The 25,412-nt window shown below is 37.9% G+C and overlaps 3 protein-coding genes across 4 annotated transcripts in view; 2 read left to right on the top strand and 1 right to left on the bottom strand.

Annotated features, from left to right (window-relative positions):
* The window catches only part of P2RY12 (purinergic receptor P2Y12), a 41,729-nt gene extending 36,625 nt beyond the window's left edge, over positions 1-5,104 (top strand). For both annotated transcript variants that reach the window (XM_077765913.1, XM_077765912.1), the window contains exons 4-5: positions 1,058-1,214; positions 3,101-5,104. In XM_077765913.1, coding sequence (XP_077622039.1) covers positions 3,124-4,143 — 1,020 coding nt within the window. In that variant the 5' untranslated portion in view covers positions 1,058-1,214; positions 3,101-3,123 and the 3' untranslated portion in view covers positions 4,144-5,104. The remainder of the gene's footprint in view (positions 1-1,057; positions 1,215-3,100) is intronic.
* Positions 1-25,412, bottom strand: part of MED12L (mediator complex subunit 12L) — a 325,934-nt gene that overhangs the window by 81,281 nt on the left and 219,241 nt on the right. The gene's annotated exons all lie outside the window — the stretch shown is intronic.
* On the top strand, positions 11,496-14,931 carry P2RY13 (purinergic receptor P2Y13). The gene is given in 2 exon segments (XM_077765906.1): positions 11,496-11,615; positions 12,070-14,931. Coding segments are annotated over 2 exon segments (1,137 nt in total). The 3' UTR covers positions 13,087-14,931.

Genomic DNA, 25,412 nt, shown 5'->3' with positions numbered 1-25,412 from the left:
AACTTTACTGTTCATGAGCCTCACTTGGAAGGTTCATTAAAGTATAGCTAAGGGGTGCACCCAGAGTTTCTGATTCTCCGGAGCTAAGTTGGTGCCTAACAATGTGCATTTGTCACAGCTTCCTAGGCGATGCTAAGCCATTGTTCTGCACTTTGAAAATTGGTGTTAAAGACTGTTTAACATATGCAGCGACAGACATACTCAAAACTCAAAAGAAAGAAGTAACCAAAACATACGTTCACATGAAAGGCACCAAGCCAAGTGGATCTACTGGAAACAAAGGGACATTACAGTTCAAATATTCTATGTGTGTGTGCAAGAGCATCAAAACATTTACAGAAAGCTAACAATCAAACAGAGATCTCTTAATTTAATACTATATCCCCCCCCCAAACCAAAAGCTAGATTACAAAATATCGTTTATATTTAAATTGTATTTAAGAAAAGCATTAAAGACACTTTATATAATAAGCCTGGCAGAGGATACAACTGTTTTTCATTTTTAATGTAATTTTGGAATCTTCAAATTTATAATGAGAGGAAACTGTTTCACGTACAAAGACTTGATCAAACACAGATTTAAAATAATGACATTATTAACCAGGAAAAAAACAGGGAGCAAGAGACTTAACATCCAGAACAAGCACACATTTCGAGATAATGTAATTACTTGTTAAAAGGCAATATATCACCGGGCTTGAGCACAGTATGTTTTCAGGTAAATAATATCTGAGAAAGCAAGCCTGCAATCTTCTCCAGGAAGCAGACTTCAAAAAGCTTGATCTCAACATGGATTTATTGTGTGCAGGCGAAACAGCCAAAAGAACTCATAAAGGATCAAACTCTACAGCAGGTTGCAGCAAAAAGCAGCAAGATTTTAAACAGCATTTTAAAAGATGAATTCTTGCCCACTCTGCGCCACATTTCCCAAGGAAATAAAAGCAGAAGAACTAAAATCGGCCAGACGGAAATAGAGTGTCTGCACAGCTGAGAGTCTAGGGCACTGGAAGGTAATTTCTGATTGTGAAGTCTTCTCTTCCTCTCTCATTCTCTCTAGAACACTCAAGACTCCACTGATGAAAGCTCAGAAGATAAAGAGTTATAACAACGAAACTAAGACATTAAAAGGAAACTACCAGATGCTACTCCGCAGGTTGCATTAACTGCCAATTAATGGATACATTTAAATCCTCCTGAATCAACAAACTCACCAGGTAATTTTATATCTAAGAGTATTTGACAAATACAGGTGTTTACATGATGATGAATGTGTACATGTTTGTCCAGTTTTCATAAAATTGGAAACCTTTAATAATTAATATAAATGCATGTACTTATTTGGAATAAAAATTAAAATACAAGCTGTATTAATGGTGTTAGGACAACCATTAACCTCTTAAACACACACACGCACACACAGAGAGCATGGAAATAAAATACAAACGGTCTTATTTATTTTACCTGGAGTGTAAAGTGAGATTTAAAAATCTTATTATCAAGGATACTCTTTAAACAAGACACAGTCTATGAAATATAAGCATTACCAGTGCATAATTTCCAAAAAAAAGTTTCAGATGATGCACAAATAATGGCAAATAGCAATAGCATAGAAGCTTAAAACCTATGATCTTATATCAATTTGATACTGGGTTTTTGTTTAGTTTTTCTAAGTTAAACAAGTGAGGAGGTATTGAAAACTGAAGGCATAATTGCGACAATATGAAATTTTTACTTTCAATAATTAGAAAATGAAAAATTAAATTTGTGGGAATTTAATGTTATTTTTAGTGGTCATATTTACATCTTTCTGATAGAATCTTTTTTTTTTAATTTGGATATGTTTGCTTTTAGTATCACCATGTCTTATATTTAGGAATAATGTTCAAAGAAAATCAATTCCATTTGCCTGTGATGAAAAAAAAAAAACATTACAAATTTCATTTAAAATTTCAAAACTTAGGAGTGGCTCAGTTGGTTGAATGTCCAGCTCTTGATTTCTGTTCAGGTCATGGTCCCAGGGTCCTGGAATGTAGCCCCCTACAGGCTCTGTGCTGGGCCTAGAGTCTGGAATCTGCTTAAGATTCTTTCTCTCCCCCTTCTTCCCTGCTCACACACTCTCTCTCTAAAGTAAAAACTAAAAAAATGTTTTATCAAAAGTTAGATGCCAGATAATGTATTCAAGTTAAGTGTTGGTTTTCTTTTACAGCCGCCTGTTGTGGTGTAATAATCTTAAGGAACAAGGCAAGGACATGGCTTTATTATTTTATTTTAGCTACCATTATATATTCTGTATACTTAGAAAGTATGCCCTGGCTGTTTCTGAAGAGCACCATCTGACAACCACTTTTTTTTTTCTTTAATATTTTTTATATTGAATATTCAAGAAAATGTACGTAAAAATTTCAAATATACGGTGCAAAGCATGAAATGAGTAATATATGGGTTAAAATATTTGAGGTTAAGAATGAATCTATGAGGCAGATTTTTGAATGGGTGACTCAGCAATATACAAGGAAAAGTATCTTCAAATTATAAAGGAAACTTTAATTTCTTATTTAGTATTTAACAATAAATTTCACATAAGTGATTTTATATAAACTTCTTTCCACTTTTAACTTTTAAATACTAATAGCCAATTATCACTCGATTCTTTTTAGAAAGGTTTGATGGTATGAGACTAAGTAAAGCCCAGGAATAAGGATGGTGCAGGAAAAGTAGCTGTGAATAGAAACAGAAAAGCTAAATGGCATGGAAATGAAGCTAGAGAGGAACAAAGCACAATCCGCAAGATTCTCTTTGAGCTTCTGTATGCGTGCACAATTGTGTAAGATCAAAAGGTCCTTTAAGAGGCAAACATTTAGCAAATGAGAAATACAAAATCTCCATATCTTCATGTAATAGGCTTTAGTCCATTTTATTGGTTAGAGATAGAGGATTTGCCATGATCAAGTATTGAGGTTCAATGCTCTGTATTCCTACTATCATAATGAGGATCGGAAAAGTCAACTTTTGGAGTAGGCTGTCCAAAGAAGTTACACAGGGATAAAACAAAATCAGTGGCCTGGGGCTGAAAATAACCATCCCTTCCCTCTTCCCCTAGATAGCAAAGAGGAGACACAAGCCATGGACAACGTCACCTCTGTGGCTGGGAACGGCAGCCTGTGCACCAGAGATTACAAAATCACCCAGGTCCTCTTCCCACTCCTCTATACCGTCCTGTTTTTTGTTGGACTCATCACAAACAGCCTGGCAATGAGGATTTTCTTTCAAATCCGCAGTAAATCCAACTTTATTATTTTTCTTAAGAACACAGTCATTTCTGATCTTCTCATGATTCTGACTTTTCCGTTCAAAATCCTCAGTGACACCAAGCTGGGAACAGGGCCACTAAGGACCTTTGTATGCCAAGTGACCTCTGTCATATTTTATTTTACAATGTACATTAGTATTTCATTCCTGGGACTGATAACTATTGATCGCTACCAGAAAACCACCAGGCCATTTAAGATGTCCAATCCCAACAATCTCTTGGGGGCTAAGATTCTCTCCGTTGTAATCTGGGCATTCATGTTCTTAATCTCTTTGCCCAACATGATTCTGACCAACAGAAGGCCAAGAGAAAAGAATGTGAAGAAATGCTCGTTCCTCAAATCAGAGTTTGGTCTGGTCTGGCATGAAATAGTCAATTATATCTGTCAAGTCATTTTCTGGATTAATTTTTTAATTGTCATTGTATGTTATACACTTATTACAAAAGAACTGTATAGGTCATATGTCAGAACAAGGGGTGTAGGCAAAGTCCCTAAGAAAAAGGTAAACATCAAAGTTTTCATTATCATTGCCGTGTTTTTTATTTGTTTTGTTCCTTTCCATTTTGCCCGCATTCCCTATACCCTGAGCCAGACCAGGGATGTCTTTGACTGCTCTGCTGAAAATACTCTGTTCTATGTTAAAGAGAGCACCCTTTGGTTAACTTCCTTAAATGCATGCCTGGATCCATTCATCTACTTTTTCCTTTGTAAGTCCTTCAAAAACTCCTTAATGAGCATGCTGAAATGCACCACTTCTGCAACATCATCATCTCAAGAAAACAGGAAAAAAGAACAGGATGGTGGTGACCCAAGTGAAGAGACTCCAATGTAAACCAGATGAGGTAATAAGTCCATCTATGAGTGGCTGGAATACCGAAAAGGAAAACACTGTGTAAAAATGTTGACTAAACAGTAAGCTAGGTCAGTAAACAATGACTCTTTATACGAGTAGTAGAAAACTACAGGATTAATTTTCATTTACTTTTCCAGTATGAAAAGCTATCTTAAAATATAGAAAAAGAAACCTAACATATAGATATGTGTAACAAAACAAACTAATCACCATGGTTACAAGCCAAACTACACAGAACTCGTGATTTGTAGAGTTTTGGCAAAAAGGGTAACCATATAATAAGTACTGTAATTCTTTAAATATGTTACTGAACATAATGTTATTATCAAGTTATACTCAACTGAGGAAGAGTTGACAAATCTGACAAAAATCTTCTAACGAAAACTCATAATAAGATGTACATACATCAGAGACTCTAACCAAATGCTCATTTACTGTAATACTCATTATAAAGACTTAAGTGGGACACACAAAGAATAGTAACTACTAACTTCTAATTATTAGCAAAAAACCTTGGGAAATTTAAACTAATTGAAATGCTAATTGGATTTTTAAAAATTTTCATTAAAAAGGCAGAGGTTTAAAAATACCTTTCCAATAAAAGGAGCAGAAATGGCAAAGTTATTAAAATGGTTATTTTTATGACATTCTAATACCAAAAATTCCTGAGAATTTCCTCAATACTAGAGATGCAGTTTCATTAATATTTTGACAAATTTAGTAAGTACAGTACCATCACTGCCCACTTACTTTTATTAACTAGCTTCTAGAAATTTAAGTGCGACTTGGGTTAATGAGTATTTCCTTTAGTAAGATAAACAAATGTGATTCTGTGGTTGCAAAGCATAACTATTAACAGAAAAGTAGTTAAAATGTTTGTAATTACTGGTTGGTCATTTGTGTGTAAAACAAAAAAATGTATATTAAACTCTAAATCACACTTTGCTGGAATTCCTTTGTTCAAAGACATTAGATGCCATGACTTACCTCTTACATACTCCTATATCAAACATCAAACTCACTTAATAAAGGGTAACTGCCAACACTATTATATGAGATGTTATTGGGCAGTCTCTTCTGAAGGTGACCTACCACATGAATTAGTCCATAAGTAAATGAAATAATAGATCAGACTGATAATGTACTGATCGTTCATAAGCCACAGTCATTACTTCTTTAAATTTTTTAAAATTTTATTTATTTTTGAGAGAGAAACAGACAGACACACAATTTGAGCAGAGGAAGGGCAGAGAGAGAGAGGAAGTAAGACGCATAATCTGAAGGAGGCTCCAGGCTCTGAGCTGTCAGCACAGAGCCCAACGCAGGGCTGGAACCCATGAACCATAAGATCATGTGCTAAGCCGAAGTAGGATCCTCAACCGACTGAGCCACCCAGGGGCCACTTCACAGTCATTATTTTTAACTTAAACAAAATATGTAACACAGTTGGAAGCTGACAGCATTTACCTCCACTGTTTATGATCCTCAGGGATGATTCTCAAATATAAGGCATGGATACCAATATCAAAATATGATGAGAAAGGAAATAAAAAGGATGCGTTGCAATGGAAGGAAGTTCACTGAACTTCAGTATTCATCAATTTTATCTACATCCTCCACAAGTTCTGCTGAGCTACATTTCAGTATTGAAATCACTTAACTTTCTGAATGGTATCTACTCTCAAGTGGCTGCTTGTACTCGCCTGACAGTGGTATCCACAAGCACTGGATGACAGTGGAGATATGTCAAGAGCAGATGCCTATTCGACATACTGCTAGTCCACATTCTTGCCACACAGGCTAACACAAATCACTCTAACATCACATGCATAAGGGTGCACATTCTGTAGGAATAGCAGGAGAGCTGACCTGGAAGGAGACTGGAGATCAATTAATCTCATCTCATTTTATCTTTGGGAAAAATGGAAGGCAGATCCACTGTCCAAGTAAGGGGGTAGAGAGTGGGTTAAACCTGACACCATGGTACCAGGACCTGATTAGCTGCTGGGAGAAGGCAGAATAGACAAAGACTTTCCCAAATAAACTTTCCTTTTGGATTAAATTAATTCTTGGAAATGACATTTTTGACAAGAGAAAGAAAACAGAAATACAAAGGGTTATTACAGAATTTTCATAAAAGAACTATAAAGTGTTAGGAGTTACTTATGTTTTTATATATAATATGAAGAGTTCACATTAAACCCTAAGTCATGTTTTGTTGAGAATTCCTTATTCAAAAGCCATAGATCTCATATACTCAAACATCAGATTAAATCATTCAAGATAGACTGAGAGATCAGTATTTACAGAACATTCATGATACATAGGACATGTCACTATTTTTACATGTCACTAGGAATTTTAATATACATAATACATCCCAGATGTCATAGTAACTTAAAAAAAATAGTAAAGCCAAATTTTGTAGTCACAGGTCCAGAAGTTGAAAAGTGGAGAAGATGAGAAAAGCAGAATGCAGTCTTGCCCATAGCCTTAGTAGCTAACAAGTCCTGATTAGTGGCAGTTTCTTGCAGTGGGTTTTATACAAAAAGTCTAAAGCAGGTGCGGCAAACTTTAGTCTGCAAGCCAAACCCACCTCCTGAGACCTAAGAATGTTTTTAACATTTTCAAATATCAACCAGGAAAAAAAAGAAGAATAAAATCTCATGTTGTATTAAAGTTCTATGAAATTCAAGTTTCAGTGTCCACGGTCAGGTTTACTAGAACACAGCCACACCCCACTCAGGTTTGATCCAAGGCTGCTTTCCTGCCACAACAATAGGGTTAAATAATTATGGCTGAAGGCTGCATGGGTGTAAAACGCCAACATTTAGTAAGTGCTTCTTTAGAAAAGAAGATTGATAGCTCTCTACTACCACTGCAGAGCCCAGTGCCCCCTTGGGTTCCTCTGTTCCCCCACCTACTCCTTCCCTATTCACGTGCACACTCAGGTACTCTCTTTCTCACAAGTGAACATTAAAAAAAAAAATCTATAAAAAAGGGAGTAATGAAGATTGACAATCCCTGGACTAGAACTCTAAAAATGGGGAAAATACACAGGAAAAAAAAAAACCCTCTATCTGTGCATCTAGCTGTTTCAGAAACAAACATAAATTCTAGTACCTGATGTAGGTGATCACTATTGATTGCTAATGCCCAGAGTGATTGTACAATGATGCCAGATGGAATTAAATATATAGAAATACACTTACAAGTCACTAAGTAGAGAGAAACAGCCTGATTTTTTAAATGCGAAAAGAACATTAAAAAAATCCATTTCCAGGAGAAATAAAAATAGACACTAAAAATATGAAAAAGTCTATACCCTTACTAATAAGCAAATGAATTTACATTTAAATTACATGGATTTTTTTCATCTTTAAGTTTAGAACATTGATTTAAAAGATTTTTCTAACAGTACTGGAAGAATCCCACTCAGGGAGACTATAAACTGGTACAATCTTCCTGGAAATTATTTGAAAATATTATTCAACATTTTGATGCAGAACTTTGGTCTAGCAATCCCACTTCTAGGAAACTTACTACAAATATATTTTAACAACTGAATGAAAATGTATGAACATATATGTGTCCTATAGTACTGTTTTCAATAGAGAAAATTTTCGAGGAAATAAGCCAATCAGTAAATGCCTTAACTAAACTATGATAACTTTATTCCGTGTTACTTAAAAAAAAGGAAAGAAGNAAGGAAGGAAGGAAGGAAGGAAGGAAGGAAGGAAGGAAGGAAGGAAGGAAGAAAAGGTGGAGTGCCTGGTTGGCCCAGTCATTTAAGCATCCGACTCTTGATTTCTGCTCAGATCATCATCTCATGGTTCATGAGTTAGAGCCCTGCATCAGGCTCCCACAGACAGCAGGGAGTTTGCTTGGGATTCCCTCTCTCTCTGCCTCTCTCCCTCTCTCTCAAAATAAATAAACTTTTTAAAAAGATAGGTAAATGGGGGCATTTGAGTAGCTCTGTCAGTTAAGTGTCTTACTCTTGATTTCAGCTCCATGTCTTGATCTCAGGGTCTTGGTAGAGATCTAGCCCCACCTTCAGGCTCCACGCTGATAGCACCGTGCCTGCATGAGATTCTATCTCTCCCTCTCTCTGTCCCTCCCCGGCTCATGATGCACATGCACCCTCTCTCTCTCAAAGTAAATATTTAAAAAAAATAGGTAAATCTTCATGTAATAGCATAAAAGGAAACAAAGATCTGATATGTCAATATGTACATGCAAGGGGGAAAATTATCACTTTCTGTGATACACATGACTATATTTGAACTCCTCAAACTTGCTTTCCTTTTATAATAAAAATATGAAACTTGATATGAACATGTGCCAGGTAATACTATGAATTTATTGCTTGTTTCCAGTTACATGTAGAGGTTTTCTATACTGAATACCTATTTACAGACACTTTTACATTTAATGTTAAATTGCATAACTTACTTTAAATTATTATTTCCACTTTCAGTTAATCTAGTGTGGAATTTTTTAAACAATTTATCACCTAGAACATACCATCCTATGATCTGATGGGAAATACAGGACTCTTGTAGGAGTTCCCACTTTGACTTTCATTCTAAATGAAAACAAATACTTCCTCATCTTTTGAGATGTTATGTGGTACTGCTCAGCCACATCAACAGGAACCTTTAGACTATTAATTCTGATCCAAAGGAGAATCTCAAAAGAGACGACAGATGAAAAAAAATAGTTTAGTGCAGTTTGGCAGGCTTCTAATTTCTATCACCTTTAATGATATCTTCTTTAATTCTTTTGCTGATCATACCACTTGGAACCAATTTATGTTTTTAGCCATATACCTCACAGTAAGGAAAAAAGTTTCACAAATCCATTAAACTTTGAAGTTGATGGTTATCCCTCACTCATCAAGCAGTAATACCCAGCTCAAGAGCTCTACACTCTGGTAAACAATCCCAGTTCACCCTATCTTGTTAATGACAGTTGTGGGAGCATGAGGCAGATTCTGAACCAGACTATGTGAGATTGAAGTGGGCTTGGGTTGTAGGATTTTGGCCAAATTGCTTAACTGCTGTGCCTCAATTTTCTTACCTGTAGAACTGGATCAATCTCTGAGGATTTTGCTAAGAATTAAATAAAATCATATTATCACTCTGAGCAGTATAATCACTAGTTATACTTATTTTATTGGGTTTTGACTATACACCCCAGTGAGCCTGAGAAGATCTTAAATTCAGTGTATTCCCATTCGGCAAGCTTCTGATTTCTGGGATCTTACATTTCATCTTTGATTTTTCCCATCTGCCTTTTCTGATCTATCACCAAGTGTATACATGGTATTCTACTTTCAGCTTCATTTAATAAGAAACACATGAACAACTACCACCTGACACACATTATACTATACACTTGGGGAATCTTCACTCATTTAATTTCCTTAACATTCCAACAAAGCAAATACTATTATTTATTTTCATTGTAAAGAGGAGACAACGGTTTCATAGAAAACATAAAATATCTTGCCCAAAGTCACAAAAAAAAGTAGAGCTATAAGAAGTTGAAACCAGGCACTCTGGCTCCTGAGAGAGTGCTCCTATCTGCTGGGCAGCCTCTCAGTCAGGCCATCAAGGTCAAAAGACACACATCTCTGCCCTCTGGGCACCAGCACTAGGGTGATTCAAGGTAAAGTCAATGAAATCACACTAAGCACTTGGACATATAGGAAAGTGTGATCTGTTGGGATATTTAGGAGGGTCCAACATTTTGAAACTTGCCACATTTAAGAGAATACACTTCCATACCTCTAGAAACAGGCACTGTTAAAGTCAGTTCCTCTTTTCAGAGTTTCCCACACTTCGACATTTTGAAAGTTGACTAAAGTGTGATTTCCAGTTTTGTAATTATGAAATTATCTTGTACAGCATTTTCCTGTTTAAACTGAAACTATTCCAAACCTCCATCTAGATAATGGTTTTGGAGATTTCAGGAAATGTACAATTATGGAGGTCATATCTGTCTACTTAAAAAGTAAAAATAGTTGGTTATTTTTCTTCTACTGGAGTAAATAGCAAAAAGACGTATACTTAAATTATGTTCTATCACATAAATGAAATCCAGAATCTGTATTTCCAAGAAACAATTTATCGGAGTCAAACATGGTTTAAACTGTGCCATAATAGGGTAGTTCCAACAAAATTATCTGGCATCCTACTGCCTCCTGTTTTAAAATGTCCAGTGGGACAGGAAATTTTTTTTCTTAGAATCCCAAACCAAGGCATCCCAAAATTTTTGTTCCACGTAACCCCACAATCTAGTCCAACTCTATGGTTAAATGTGCAGGAGAAACTATGAAGTGAAACTCACCATGGAGAACTCCACATTCCCCTCATAAGGTCTCCCAATTTCCCCTTTCCCTTTACCTATCTGGCAGGGAAACACGTCTGTTCATGGACAACAACGGTCTCTAAACAAAGTGGCAATTACACCCTTTCAAACGTGAAGACATTTAAAGGATAAATTTCATAGATCTTGGCCCAAGGATGATAAAATTCCCGAGTGTTCCACACTTTGGATCCATTAAACACAGAGAGAATTCCAAAACTGATTTCTAAGGAGTGAAATAGTATACCTCCATTTAAATCTGCACTTCACTCACCAATGCAATAAGGGGTGAACAATTTTTAGTGCTTCCTCTATACCCAGCATAATTCTAGATGCTTGTTTTTTCTTCTCACTAACATAAGAGGTATATACTATCATTAAACCCATTAAGCAAATAATAAGGAAACAAAGGCAGAGAGTTATGAAATCATTTGTCTATGATCAATTACTCAGTATTTCCTGGATCTGGGTTCTAACATCTGCCTCTGGCCCCATCCCTGCAAATCTGGGTCTAATAGCCCTGAACTCTTAGAAAATATGTCACTCTATCTCTCTGAGATAGAAAGACCAAAAAACTAAAGTACATGTAAAATTAAACAGGCCAGCCAACTGAATAACAATTTCTGGAACAAAACAGTCTACAAGTGTGGAGATGGTAATTCTAATTTTAAAGTCAACCCTTACTTTCCTATGTGGTTTTAATTTGGGGCTATTTTTCTGCCACCTATTATTATATACAACAGGTACTCAAAAATTTCACTATGTAGACAGGAAAGAGAAACTGCCAGAAAGTTATAAGATGAGAAAATATAAAGAGACTGCCTCTAAACTAATTCATCCAAGTCATAGTAGATTAACACCATCTAAGTTTGAAATAAAAGAGCTAAAGAGCCTTCTTATTAGATAATCTGCCAAAGTTTGACCACGAAGAGGCTCTAATTGATTACACTACACACGTGAAAATGAGGAAGGAAACCCAGCATAAGAAAGCAGAACAGCACTTGCTTCACATGCTCCTCATGGACTGAACGGATGGCTGCCTCGATCTGAAGATAGTGAGCGCAGTGTCCTCCCAAACAAAGGTGAATTTCAACTTTTCTTATGGGCGGGCTTGCTTATGAAAGACAGTACATACTCGGGGGAAAAACGCTTTACGGTATACATTCTAGAAACCATAGATTAGGAGCATAAGAAATGATACAATGTACAGCAATCTGACATGAATTGTAACTTCTTAAATGGGTCTTTTGCCATGTCCAAAGTAGCACTTGAGAAGGAGGAAGAACCTGTTATTTGGATTTCATAAGGGTGTAGGAGAAATAAATGGTACTGTTACGAGTAGCAAAAATGTAAAATACATGGTTTAAAAAAATTCTAGCCAGAAACAACGTGTGCCTTTTCAACTTATCTACTGAATGTGCTGAATAAATACAAGGTGTTAATATGCTATACACCTAAAGCCTGTTTTTAAAAGCAGCACTTCGAAATTAGGAAATGCTTCTTGTTTTACTTTGTGTATGTGTTGATTTATAACAGCTGACATTGGAAACCATGAACTCCACGGTGATAAAGGGCTTCAATGGGTCTGAGCGGTGCCCCAGGGACACACGGATATCACAGCTGGTGTTCCCAGTCATCTACACCATCGTTTTCTTCACAGGCATCCTGCTGAACACCTTGGCCCTGTGGGTGTTCATTCACATCCCCAGCTCCTCCACCTTCATTGTCTACCTCAAAAATACGTTGGTGGCCGACTTGATAATGACGTTCACGCTTCCATTTAAAATCCTCTCTGACTCACACCTTGGACCATGGCAACTCAGGGCTTTTGTGTGTCGTTTCTCTGCAGTCATCTTTTACGATGCCATGTATGTGGGCATCATACTGCTAGGCTTCATAGCCTTCGATAGATTCCTAAAGATCATCAGGCCTTTTGGCAAATTTTTTGTACAAAAACCTGATTTTGCGAAAATGATCTCGACCTCTGTGTGGCTCTTTTTGTTCCTCATCTCTCTGCCCAACATAATCTTGAGCAACAAGGAAGCAACACCATCATCTGTGAAAAAGTGTGCCTCCTTAAAGGGTCCACTGGGGTTGAAATGGCATCAAGTGGTGAACTACATATCCCAGGTCATTTTCTGGACTGTTTTTGTCCTGATGCTTCTGTTTTATGTGGTGATTGCAAAAAAGGTATATGACTCGTACAGAAAGACCAGAAGCAAGGACAGCAAGCACAACACAAAGCTGGAAGGTAAAGTGTTTGTTGTTGTGGCTGTATTCTTTGTGTGTTTTGCTCCATTTCATTTTTCCAGAATTCCATACACTCACAGTCAAACCAACAGCAAGACTGACTGCAGGCTGCAAAATCAATTGTTCATAGCTAAAGAAACAACCCTCTTTTTGGCAGCAACTAACATTTGCATGGATCCCATAATATACATATTCCTATGTAAAAAATTTACAGAAAGGCTACCATGTATGAGAGGGAGGAAGATCACGTCATCAACCCAAGAAAATCGTACTATTCAGACAGACAATATAACTCTAGGCTGATAACTTTATACTGGTTACCTAATACCTAATCGACAAGAGACTCTGGAAAATCAAGTTTAAGCGAGGAAAAAAGGATGGAGCAAATCCTTTTTTTTATCCTGCCGTACACAAAGGATTCTACAAATTTTAACTGCGCATACATCAATTTATAAGCAGAGTGAAGTATCAGTCAGAGAAATGTAACAGAAAGCAAGTGGCCATTAGAGGTCACCATTCTGAGAGCACTCACTTAGGATTTGGAAAAGATATGGATAAACTTGTATTACTAAAAACCTCCTTCCAAAACACCTCCTCACATTCTCTGACACACAAAACTCAAACAACTGCTTCTCTATCTCACAAGTGTTGATACTTGCCAATTTAAAAACAAAACAAAAAAACCCGTGAAAGTCTTTTGATGAAAGCTGAAGCTTCTGGATATTAAACCTTGGGGGAACTGAAGTCAGTCAAAAAACCCTGAGAAAGCTTGGATGAAGGAGTTTCTCCTTATTAATTGTTAAGACCCTTGCTCAGTATAAAGAGTACTGAGATTATTTCAGTATTCCATAGGAGGCACTAAACCATTACTAAGCCATGTAACATATTGTACTCTTGTATGTTGCATTTGTCTTACATGTGTATGATTTAAGGGCACAAATATTGTACTGACCGATATTCCTTGGAAATCTCCCTCTGCCCAGGAATGCCCTCTAATGGTGGCTAAATATGCCACCTACACAGCCTCTCTTCTCCTGCCTCACACCTCCAGTTCAAAGTAACTACTTCACCCACTGTTTGGCTATGCGTTAGGGCTTTCATTGCAGATTTCCCTTTGCTAATTACCTATATTCATGACTCTGTCCCCAAAACATGGTCAGGATTCATTAAGAAAGACAACATGTTTTAAAGACAAAAAACACGTCATGTTTTCTTGGTATCTCCCAAATTTCTCCCTACAGAGAGTGAATTACAAATGTTTTAAACAGAGGGGTGCCTGGGTGGCTCAGGTGGTTAAGAGTCCGCCTTTGGCTCAGGTCATGATCTCCCGGTTCATGGTTAAGCCTCGCATCAGGCTCTGTACTGACAGCTCAGAGCCTGGAGCCTGCTTCAGATTCTATGTCTCCTGCTCTCTCTGCCCATGAGCTCTCTCTCAAAAATAAACATTTTTCTAAAATTAAAAAATGTTTTAAATAGAGTAGGACATCATTATGCCTTTCTTGGTACATTTATAGATGGAACTGCTGACCCACAATGAATAGCATCCATATTGGGAAGTTTTTCAAAGAACGATAGCCTATTATTATTATTCACCCCCACATTTCCTCCCGAATCTTTTTGTGGTTTTAAAAACTAAAACGTGGTTATCTAGAATTGTGGATGTGGATTTGTACCTTCTAGAGAAAATGCACAAAGGAGTAGTCATGCTCTGTAAATGTACCTTTGGCTCCAACAAGATCACCATAAGGTTAACCCCAGGCCTTTTTCCAAGCCCTGGAAACCCTGGAACGTGTCCATCTTTCTGGCCTTTGTGATCCCTGGAATCTTACACTCGTATCTTATATACATTTGTAACTCTCAGAACCACCTTACTCCATTTTACCCCTGTGCTATAGCACACGTGAATTTCCCTCGGATTCACCAGGAAAAATCTTACCTACCCATTCTTGAAACCTAAGATGCCGTCACTTGGTCCATGAAACCTCACCTGGCCAAACTCCCACCACCATCTCAAACCCAATCACTCCCACCTGTGGATGCTGTCACACCTCAATTACTGGATCGCACTGCTTTGTAATAACTTGCCCACACATGTACCTACTCTAATAATCTATGTATACTTTTGAGAGCAGAGATTGTGTCTTATTGTGCAACCAATAAATTTTTGATAAAATAACCCAAACTGGTTTTATGTTCACATACTAGAAAAGAGGAAGACAATTCTCAATATTTTAATTTTCAAAAGAGGATACAAATTTACTGAATACTCAAGCTACTCTTAGTTGCCCTCCTATGTAGCATGTACACAGGGGCCTAAGGAAGTGGGCTGTTCCTGGCTTCATTGGTAAATAGTTGTGAAGGAAGTAGGATTACTAAACAGTACGTGCACAGCTTTGAAACGAATGTCTATCAACATTTCAGTTTTAAAGTTATAGACAAAATGCTTTAGCCATTGGCTTTGATTAAATGAAATTTTTAATGGTAGCATATTACAATCTCCAAAACTCTTTTAGAAAATACTCTTAAGGTCTTATTTTTATCTTCTCAAAAAAAATAATTAAAATTAATAATTTAAAAAGTTAAATTATAACTTACAGATATTACTAAATCATCATTGCCTTTACTGACTACATTACACAACCACATGTCGACTCTAATAATGTATAAGTAACTGCATTTTAATAACATACGATTTTTAGAAAGATCTTTCAAATAAAATTTCAAAATTATGTCTTCCCTAGATACAAAGATTTAATTCTAATTTAATAGGATTATAGTCAAAAGTTGAGTACTTGATGTGCAGAATGAAATAATCCGCGAAGAACTTGGAAGACAGGCATGTTAGTGCCACCTTTAAATCACACTCACAGGGGCACCTGGGTGGCTCCGTTGGTTAAGCATCTAACTTCAACTCAGGTCATGACCTCACGGTTCATGGTTTCGAGCCCCGTGTCAGACTCTGCACTGAAAGCTCATAGTCTGAAGCCTGTTTCAGATTCTGTGTCCCCCACTCTCCCTGCCTCGTCCTCTCTCTTAAAAATAAATAAATATATTAAAAAATAAATATATTTTAAAAAATGCAAGCAACTATTTGAAAAGAAATTCCCAAACTAGCAATCACAAATACTAAATTCTAGAATACTTACAGAATCAGATGCTATACCATAGTCATGAATGACAGAAAAAAGAGAGCAAAAAGAAAAAGTAGTTAGCTTTAACATAGTATGTGAGCTCAGATCACAAATAAGGGCTTTTATAGAAAGTTAAACATAACTACTTTTACTGGACATAATATGAATATAGAACTCATATGTTACATCAGTAGTTCTTAAACTTCAGCGGGTATAAGAACCAGCCAGAGGGATTTGTAACACACAGGTTGCTAGGCGCACCACCAGAGTTTCTGATCCAGTAGGTCTGGGGTGAGGCCTGAGAAAAAGTTTCTGGTGGACGCTGATGCTATTGGTCTGGAGCACACATTAGGAACTACTGTGCTAAATGTTCCTTGAGGTTCATGTTGCCTTAAAGACTGATTCACAGCATAGCCCTCTTGGACAAGAACGCACAAGAGTGGCATCTGTCAACAGGAGACTGACAAAATTGATATTAAGAGAGCAGATATCAGGTGAAAGGCAATGGGGAGGACATGGCTACCCTGAAAAGTTCATGCCCAACTTATGGTTACGGAGCCTCCACTACTCAGTGGCAACTGCTGGCACAGTCCAGGAGGGACTGGAGGCCCAGGGGTGCTGGCTCAGTTTAGCAAGAGCAGAAGAATGGACATCAGTGGCAACAAAAGCAGCAAACAGTACTATTTACTATGCATGAGGCAAGAGATCTCAATAAATTGTTCCATTTAATAATCTCAGCAAGTCTATAAAGTGAGACGGTTATCTTTGTTTTTACAAATAAAGAAGTTGAGAAAAGAGAAGTTAAGGGGCGCCTGGGTGGCTTAGTCGGTTAAGTGTCCGACTTTCGCTTAGGTCATGATCTCGCGGTTCGTGGGTTCGAGCCCCGCATCGGGCTCTGTGCTGACTGCCAGCTCAGAGCCTGGAGCCTGTTTCAGTCTGTGACTCCCTCTCTCTGACCCTCCCCTGCTCATGCTGTCTCTCTCTCTCCTAGAAATAAATAAAACATTAAAAAAAAAGAGAGAGAGAAAAGAGAAGTTAAGCAACTCGCATGGGGGGGTCACACAGCTTATACGTAGCAGAAGTAGGACTGTAATTTAGACACTTGCTTTTGAGCCCATAGTCTTAACCATTCTATTTACCACCTCAGATGGTCTAATGTTTTCCAGAGAAATAATAAAAACAGTCTCCTACATTTCCTGCTCTTTTCAAAACTTCCATAGCCACCTCTATACTCCATAACCCCACAAAAACAATACATTCATGTGTGGGCCATAAGTAGCCCAGATGCTGCCAGGTAATTAGCCGTGACCTAGAAGTGATCAAAAACCTCTCAGGACCTTGCACAGGTAGTCTGTGGTTATTACTAAATGCTTGCTGGGTGCCTGGCACCATGCACTGGGCTGTACAAGGATTATCACCTTTCTCACTTCAACCCGATGAGATAGATACCACAGGGTTTCCTGCTGACAGTGAGATAAAAAGTTGAGACACAAAGCAAAAAGAGACACAGTGCACATGACGCGCCAGCAAGCGGAGGCAGAACTGCAGCTAAGATCCAGGCAGGTGGCCTCAGGCTCAAAGCTTCCATGGCTCTGCTACACCATTAGCACAAGCTAACTTCCTCAACATCCACATCACATGCTCGAGGGGAGGATGGTAATGAGGTGGCTCCTGAAGAGGACGGGAGAGCTCTCAACACAAAGGAGCTTCCGCAACTTTAGGGGTTTCAGGGTGTCAGACCCATGAGAACCTTCATCACTTGAGAGTTTTTGAGTGGGTAAAATCCCAAAGAGTGGGTTCACTGATTCACTGGGTCAGTCATTCTTTCATTGTATACTTCAGTGCAGGGCCCTTTGCCCTTCTGGAAGCACACGATGGTCAGGCACGCAATCCGTAATGAAATCAAATGGGGAAGCAGTATGACACATGATTAACTCAACATAAAAATGGAAAGGAAAGGGTAGCTAATTTGAAATGGTGTAACTGAGGAAGGGCTTGGATAAGATGACAATGAGAGCTGGACCTTCAAGGAGAAAAGAGCATTCAAAAAGGAACACTTCTACACCACACGCAGTTTGAAGGAAGTCTCAGCTAGGGGTGGGGACAGTGCTATGGCCAGAGCACAAGAGGCTGCGGCAGGTTAACGCAGAAGATGAGCCTGAGGAAGGAGCATGGGATCCTACAGCAGAACCCTCTGGTGTTGAGCTGTACTGTGTGAACTTCTCTATGAGTCATGGAAGGTTTCAGAAGTAAAGAAGTACATGCTCCTGGTTGTGCATAATCAATTTGTCAGTATAGGATGATTACAGATTGGAAGAAGAGTGAATGAGGACAGATCAGTTAAATAAATCTTCTATCTATGCAAGCAAGAGCTGAAGGGAACATAGTGACATGGACATTTGAGACATTTTCAGAGAGAAGTTTTGAATCCAAGACCATTATACATAAAATGTATTAATTAATATGCAGTATGTATTTTCAATGGGGCCCATATCCAATTGAGATTCACTGCTCTGAAGATAGTTAGGTTGAGTGAGGTGTTGGATAATAAATGAAATCCAAGAAGCAGACTCTGGGTATGATGAATTTAAAGTCTCAGAGATCGGGGCCAATAAATCTAGCCAGTGGGGGCGAAATATGGATCCACAGCTCTGAAAATAGGGCTAGATTAGAGGGCTAAGGGATGTCTTTTTTGAGACAGTGAGAGAAGAGGGAATGAGCTGAGCACCCCGCAGGCCATGCTACACAAGTGTTATGTATAGAACAGACAGATGGGGAGTTTAGAGGGTGGAAGGTGGACATACAGTTAAAAGGAACACAGGAGATCTGGTATACTGGAATCCAAGGAATAAGTGAGATTCAAAGAGGAAGTAAGGGACAAACACGATGGAAAGACCAAACATGATAAGTCTTTAAATACGAGGTCAGTGGTTAACACTGAGGGGGTAGGGTAGAGCCCAATCCGTAACGGGCAGCGAGGGAGCAACTCTCATCTTGCCACAAAGCACAAGTCAGCGTACAAGGTCCAAGGAGGAAAAAATAGCAGCTATTACATTAGAAAGGCTTTTTCCAAGGGTTTCTAAGAACAGTAGCGTGGCCCCTTCCCACGCAGTACAGACTGTGTTCCACGTGAAACAGCAAACACAGAAGAAGGGCAAACGCATGTTGGTCATAACCATGCAACTAAGAGAATCCAGTTTCGGCCAGAAAACAGGTATGCCAACATTTCAAGTATTAACATTACTGGGGTCTCTGATTCCTAGCCACCCTGCCCATTCCAGTATCAAGTATTGGTAGAGAAAAGCAGGAAGTGTTGGGGGTGGGAGGTGGGGGGAGAGACACTAAGTGGTAGGAATGGGAGTTGAGAACACAGGGAAAAGCTATACAAGAGCAAAAAGAGGGGTGCCTGGGTGGCTCAGTCAGTTGAGCATCCAGCTTTGGCTCAGGTCATGATCTCACAGTTCATGGGTTTGAGCCCCACACCAGGCTCTGTGCTGACAGCTCAGAGCCTGGAGCCTGTCTTGGGATTCTGCATCTCCCTCTCTATCTGTCTGTCTGTCTGTCTCTCTCTCTCAAATAAAAACATCAAAAAAATTTTTAAATAAAAATAAGAGCAAAAAGAATACAGAAGAGAAAGGAAACTGAATTTAACATTTTAAGTAGTTTTAAAAAAAATCCCATAAACGTGAATTTTTTCCACTTCTGTAAAACCCAAACTGACAAATGTAACATCTTGGGGCCTAGTAATTAAAATGTATATCTTTATTTTAAAAATCAGCTTAAACCCTACATGCTTATATGTGACCGTACTTAGTGGCATTCATCATGAACAATTTTACCTTATGTATATCTGAACACTTCTACAGCTTTTTAAAAATACTGGCTTTGTGCATTAAAATTTATATCATATAGGCATATAACATTCAATGCTTTTTATCGTTCTTACTCGATTTAACTGTGTAAATCAAATTTCCTGCAACCAAAAATGCCTTAACCCTAACTTGATGAGCCTCCTGAGACCAGCTTTTTTCTCCTCCAACAAATCCTGGTCTCAGCTTTTACACTTTTCCACATGTCAGATAGACCAGAATAAGCTATTCTAATCTCTTTTCAGAAGAGAAAACAGTCAAGAAGAACATATACAGTATTTCAAGTAATCACCAGCTCATTATTGAAGGAAAAGCAGCAGCTCTCTAAGGGCAACTAAAACATTATGGACTTACTCTGACTTCTTAGTTGAGGAATGTTTTCAATTTTTAATCATTCCAAATTTATACTCAGACACTTCCATTTATTCACTTACTCACTTAGCCTTCTGGAAGGAGGGAGATAAAGAAGGAGGGAAGTAGGAAAAACATGAAGGAGGGATATAGGAAGGGAGGAAGTCAGGAAAAGAGAAGCTACTGTTTAAGAAGTACCAACCAAGGTCTAAAGAGTGTAGGAATTATCCTGTATATTATCTCATTTAATCTTTACTATATTACATGGTAGCCATCCCCAAACTTATTTTCCAGAAGAAGAAACAGATTCAGCTATGTTAATGATTCATCCAAAGTAAAAAAAAGGTATGAACTGGAAGGACTGAAATCCACATTCCAGTCTGTATGACCCTATAGTCACTAGCCTCTGGTGATGACCCAACACTGCCTCAAGCAAAATCTCCAAGACTAAGTATCATAGCACTAGGGAGAGTTATCAATATGAGGTCAGGAGTCATATGCACACAAATCTCCACACTCAATCTCCAAGCCATCCCTTCCCTCTAATCAACCATTACACATGAAGTTCTCATACCAGAAAAAGGCAAGTGCTTTATTTAAAGCAGACCTAATAGATACAGATCATTTCAAATGACAGATTAAACACAGTAATTCAAGCATAGGGACCTAAAGATACCAATCTTGGCAAGGGAACATTAAAGGGCTTGTAATAATTATACTTCACAAAAAATCTCAGCTACTGGATGTGAGCCACAATTAGAGTGACTTTTGTGTACAGAGAGATTGAACAGTAAGATCTGATGTAGATTTTACTATGACCCTTGTTGTATGTTCTGGCTCCATGGAAAAGACATGGACCTTCAAAACAGAGCAATTTGAGCCATGTTTCAATTAAACCTCTGCTTCTTTTTGTTCTGTAATGAGTTAGTTTATTACAAAAGACTAGCAAGCCCTTTATATGGATATTAAAATCATATGCCAGGTAGAAATGACTAGAAGGCCAAGATAAGCCTTGGTAATACATTTCCCAATGTCTCCCACTAAAAAGTTGGGAAGTAGGAATAGGGTAAAGGATTCTAGGATTTAGAAAAACTTATCAATAATGTTACTAATTTTCATTCCTTCTAAGATGCTAGAAACACACTCTTTCTCTCCTTGAATGTTTCTGTCTCTTATAGATGACATTTTTTAAAAATCAATAAGGTTATGGGAATTCTCATCTAAACTCTGTTAACTAAACCAGATTCCTCCTTTTTTAGAAAAATGAAACAAAAAGGAAAAAGCTGAATAAGCCATCCTGTATCCCAAAGAAAATGAGAGTTTAGGGGCGCCTGGGTGGCTTAGTCGGTTAAGCGTCCGACTTTCGCTTAGGTCATGATCTCGCGGTTCGTGGGTTCGAGCCCCGCGTCGGGCTCTGTGCTGACTGCCAGCTCAGAGCCTGGAGCCTGTTTCAGAGTCTGTGACTCCCTCTCTCTCTGACCTTCCCCTGCTCCCACTGTCTCTCTCTCTCTCTCTCTCCTAGAAATAAATAACAAAACAAAACAAAACAAAAAGAAAAAAAGAAAGAAAATGAGAGTTTGGATATACCAATTTTGAGTTATGATCAATGAACCAGAGCTATGTCCAAAACAAGATTATAGATATTCCTATATAAATTCAAAATTCCAAACCCAATATAGACTTTAGGCTAATACTTCCAAACTCCCTCAAAAACATGTCAAAGTACCCCCTATTACATATCTCACAGAATAAACCCTGGCAAATAAAGATCAAACCAATTTTCAAAATCCAAGGGGATTTTCTTAAAAAGTAAAAAGGCGGAGAGAATGTTCTAAAGATTAAAAATCTAAAAAGACAGTAAAACCCGGGCACCTGGGCGGCTCAGTAGCTTGAGCGTTCGTATCTGGATTTCAGCTCAGGTCATAATAAGAGGATCATGGGATAGAGCACCACCTCCACCACCACCACCCCCCACCCCCTGCCGGCACCATCCCCTCAGGCACCACATTGAGGGTACAGACTGCTTAAGACTCTCCTTCTTCGCCCCCTCCCCCTCTCCGTTTCCCAGATTCATGTGTGCTCTAAATTAAATATTTTTTATTCTTATTTTTTTGAATAAGATAAGGTAGAGGTGCCTGGGTGGTTCAGTTAAGTGTCGGACTCTTGGTTTCAGCTCAGGTGATGATCTACAGTTCTTGAGTGCGAGCCCCACATCAGGCTTTGTGCTGACAGTGTGGAATCTGCTTGGGATTCTCTGTCTCTCCTCTCTCTGCCCCTCTTTTCTCTCTCTCAAAATAGGTAAATAAACTTAAAAAACAAACAAACAAATAAAATGGCCCTAAAACCAAGTGGAAGTTGTGACCAGTGACTGCATGCCATCTCAAAAAAATTAAAAGGGTATTAAAATTAAAAGGAAAATTGTAAAATTTTAATGTAGACAGTATATTTTAAAATATTTCTGCCTCAACATTAATCTTGACTGATAACAGCACTGTGATTAGGCAAGAAAATACCCTTACTTTTCGGAAACACATGCTGAAGCAGTTACAAGCAAAGCATCTGCCACAATGACTACAACTTCAAACAGGTCCAACTGTTTGGAGGTTTGGGGAAGGGAAGTGAAAAATGTTAACGATATGTCAACTGAGATGAAGTCTAGTTGAACTATTATGTCAGTTTGTGGGTTTAGCATCTTTAAAAGAAATATTAGAAAATGGGATGCCTGGGTGGCTTAGTTGGTTGAGCGACTGACTCTTGATTTCATCTCAGGTCATGATCTCACAGTTCCTGAGATGGAGTCCTGCACTGGGCTCTGCACTGACAGCGCAAACCTGCCTGGGATTCTCTCTCCCACCCTCTCTCTGCCCCTCCCCCTGCGCTCTCTCTCTCACAATAAATAAATGTTTTAAAAAGTAATACTAGAAGAAAAAATAATCACCTTTAGTAAAAAAAAGAAAATGAAAACATTTTTTTAAAAAACATTGTGGTTGTCGAGAAGCACAAACATATATCCCAGTACATTGTGCCGTATTCAAATTTGGGGTTTGTAAAGGCTAAAACAATGTTATTAAAGGAGCTTCCCTGGATTTAATAGGACCTTCCAATGAAGCAGCAAGATAATTATGGTTATAAAGTCTCCTGTGGCTTTTATGAAATAGGAGACTTGCTATAAAAATCAGCAGAAAAAAAAATTATGCAGGTTAACCTCTCGGTGATTTGAACAGTAATAAAGTTATGGGCTGTTTTCATCAAGGCTATTACACTTTTTTCATGACTAAACGTGTACTACTTCCCTTTCTGAATGTTAAGTAAGAACAGCTTGAACGAGTCCCAACTTGAGGCTGGCATGATATGCTCCAAGACACATGTGTAAAGGCTGCCTCACGCTAACTTTTCAGTACTAGACTTAGTCTGTATCACTGGCCAAAGCTTCTCAAGCGGACAATCTGCCTGTTTCGTTACTAGGGGAGGGAAAAGCCTAGGCCATGTGGCCCCGGCCCACCTCCAGAAGAGAAAGGCTCACCTACGTATGTACCACATGTACAACCAGCTCCTTTCTTCCTCCGGGAGATCTTTATAAAAAAATAACGTACAAAGTCAGGGTACTTCATTGTTACAGGAAAACCCTGAGGCTTTACACAGGAAAAAGATTTTTCTTTAACATATAAAGTTAATATTGTTAGTTGGCCCTAACAGGAAAAAGTCAACCCGGGTAAAATATATTAAAACTTAAGGTAGAAAACAGAACTGCCTTTATTCCTTTAACAGAAGCTTGTGAAATTTTGTCCAGATAACGTCCCTTAACGTGATTTCATATGCAGGACTAGAAATTTGGGATGATGATCCTCAGAATGTGCAAAGAAGGCTTTTGCTCAAAACGCTGTTAAGGAGGCTACAAGGGATACACTCTCTTTCAATTGATGCTTTTAAGACTTGACAGTTGGTTATTTTGACAGTTGGATTAATTTCACATCATTGATTACTTAAGGATCACAGTGACAAATGGCAATGAACTCAACCCAAGAACGGCAAGTCTCTCAAACTAAGGTCCTCAAGGTATAACCTTCCTCCTCAGGATTCAATAAACGGCTTTAAATGTAAAACAAAAACAAAAATCCATGGATAAGTATAAATTGGCATAAAGCAGAGTCAAACCTAATGAAGAATTGTTTCTAAATTTGACAAATTCTTTTATGATTGAGCCACTATTAAGTTGCCTAATTTTTGTTCAGAGACTTTCCCTAGGGCAGTCTATTCATCTATCCCTTAAACCACCCTAAACGGAATGAAATGGAGAACCATTTAAATTGTAGTTGTCTGTTTTTGTTTGTTTAGAGACAGGCAATAGAAGAAACAGAATTTTCAATTTTTGACAATTAAACTACTAGTATTAGTTATTTATTTTAGAGACCAAGAGAGATAGAGAGGGAGATACAGAATCTGAAGCAGGCTCCAGGCTCTGAGCTAGCCGTCAGCACAGAGCCCAATGTGGGGCTCGAACCCACGAACCCTGATATCATGACCTGAGCCAAAGTCTGCCACTTAAGTGACTGAGCCACCCAGGTGCTCTTAACTATTAGTATAAATTAAACACACTTTTGTTTTTCTGTACTAACACAGAAAGAAAACTAGTTAGTATATTTAAATGTGTGTGTGTGTGTGTGTGTGTGTATCTGTGTATGTGTATGTATATATATATATATATATGTACGTATGTATATAATTTCCTTAAGGCAGAAGTAAGCATTAAGTAGTATCTATTATTGACTTATAACTTCAACAAGATTCCACATTGATTATTTTCATTTATCTTTACCCACGACAGTAACAGGTTTTAATTCAATCTGGTGACATTTCATTTATTTACTTATTTATTGCAAAAGCTTGCAGTCTTTTGGAGATTTTTCTCTGAATGTTCTAAAATGAATTACAAATAAGAAAAGGTGATTTCAATATATAAATTTATCACTGTGGGATGATTTTTACAAAGAATAAAGTTGTTTTGTCTTTAAAAATGGACTTCAAGGGATTAGGTGAGAACTCACCCCCAAAATAACTTTTATTTAAAATATTTGAATACTGACATTTGTGTATATATACAAATATGTCCACAGATCTCATCAGATTATTCAGTAAACCAACGGGTTTCCAATGCTAACAATCACTACTATAAACACATTTCAACTTTAGTTTTTGAATAATAAGTTGAACAATATCTTAAAGGATTTATCCTTCATAAATACATTCTGATACCTTTGAATCAAAGTTTTAATCAGCA

This window comes from Crocuta crocuta, unplaced genomic scaffold (genome assembly GCF_008692635.1).
Source record: "Crocuta crocuta isolate KB4526 unplaced genomic scaffold, BGI_CrCroc_1.0 scaffold54, whole genome shotgun sequence".
Taxonomy (NCBI): Eukaryota; Metazoa; Chordata; class Mammalia; order Carnivora; family Hyaenidae; genus Crocuta; species Crocuta crocuta.
Note: the sequence above shows the minus strand (reverse complement) of the source record. Positions and strands in the feature narration are given on the sequence as shown.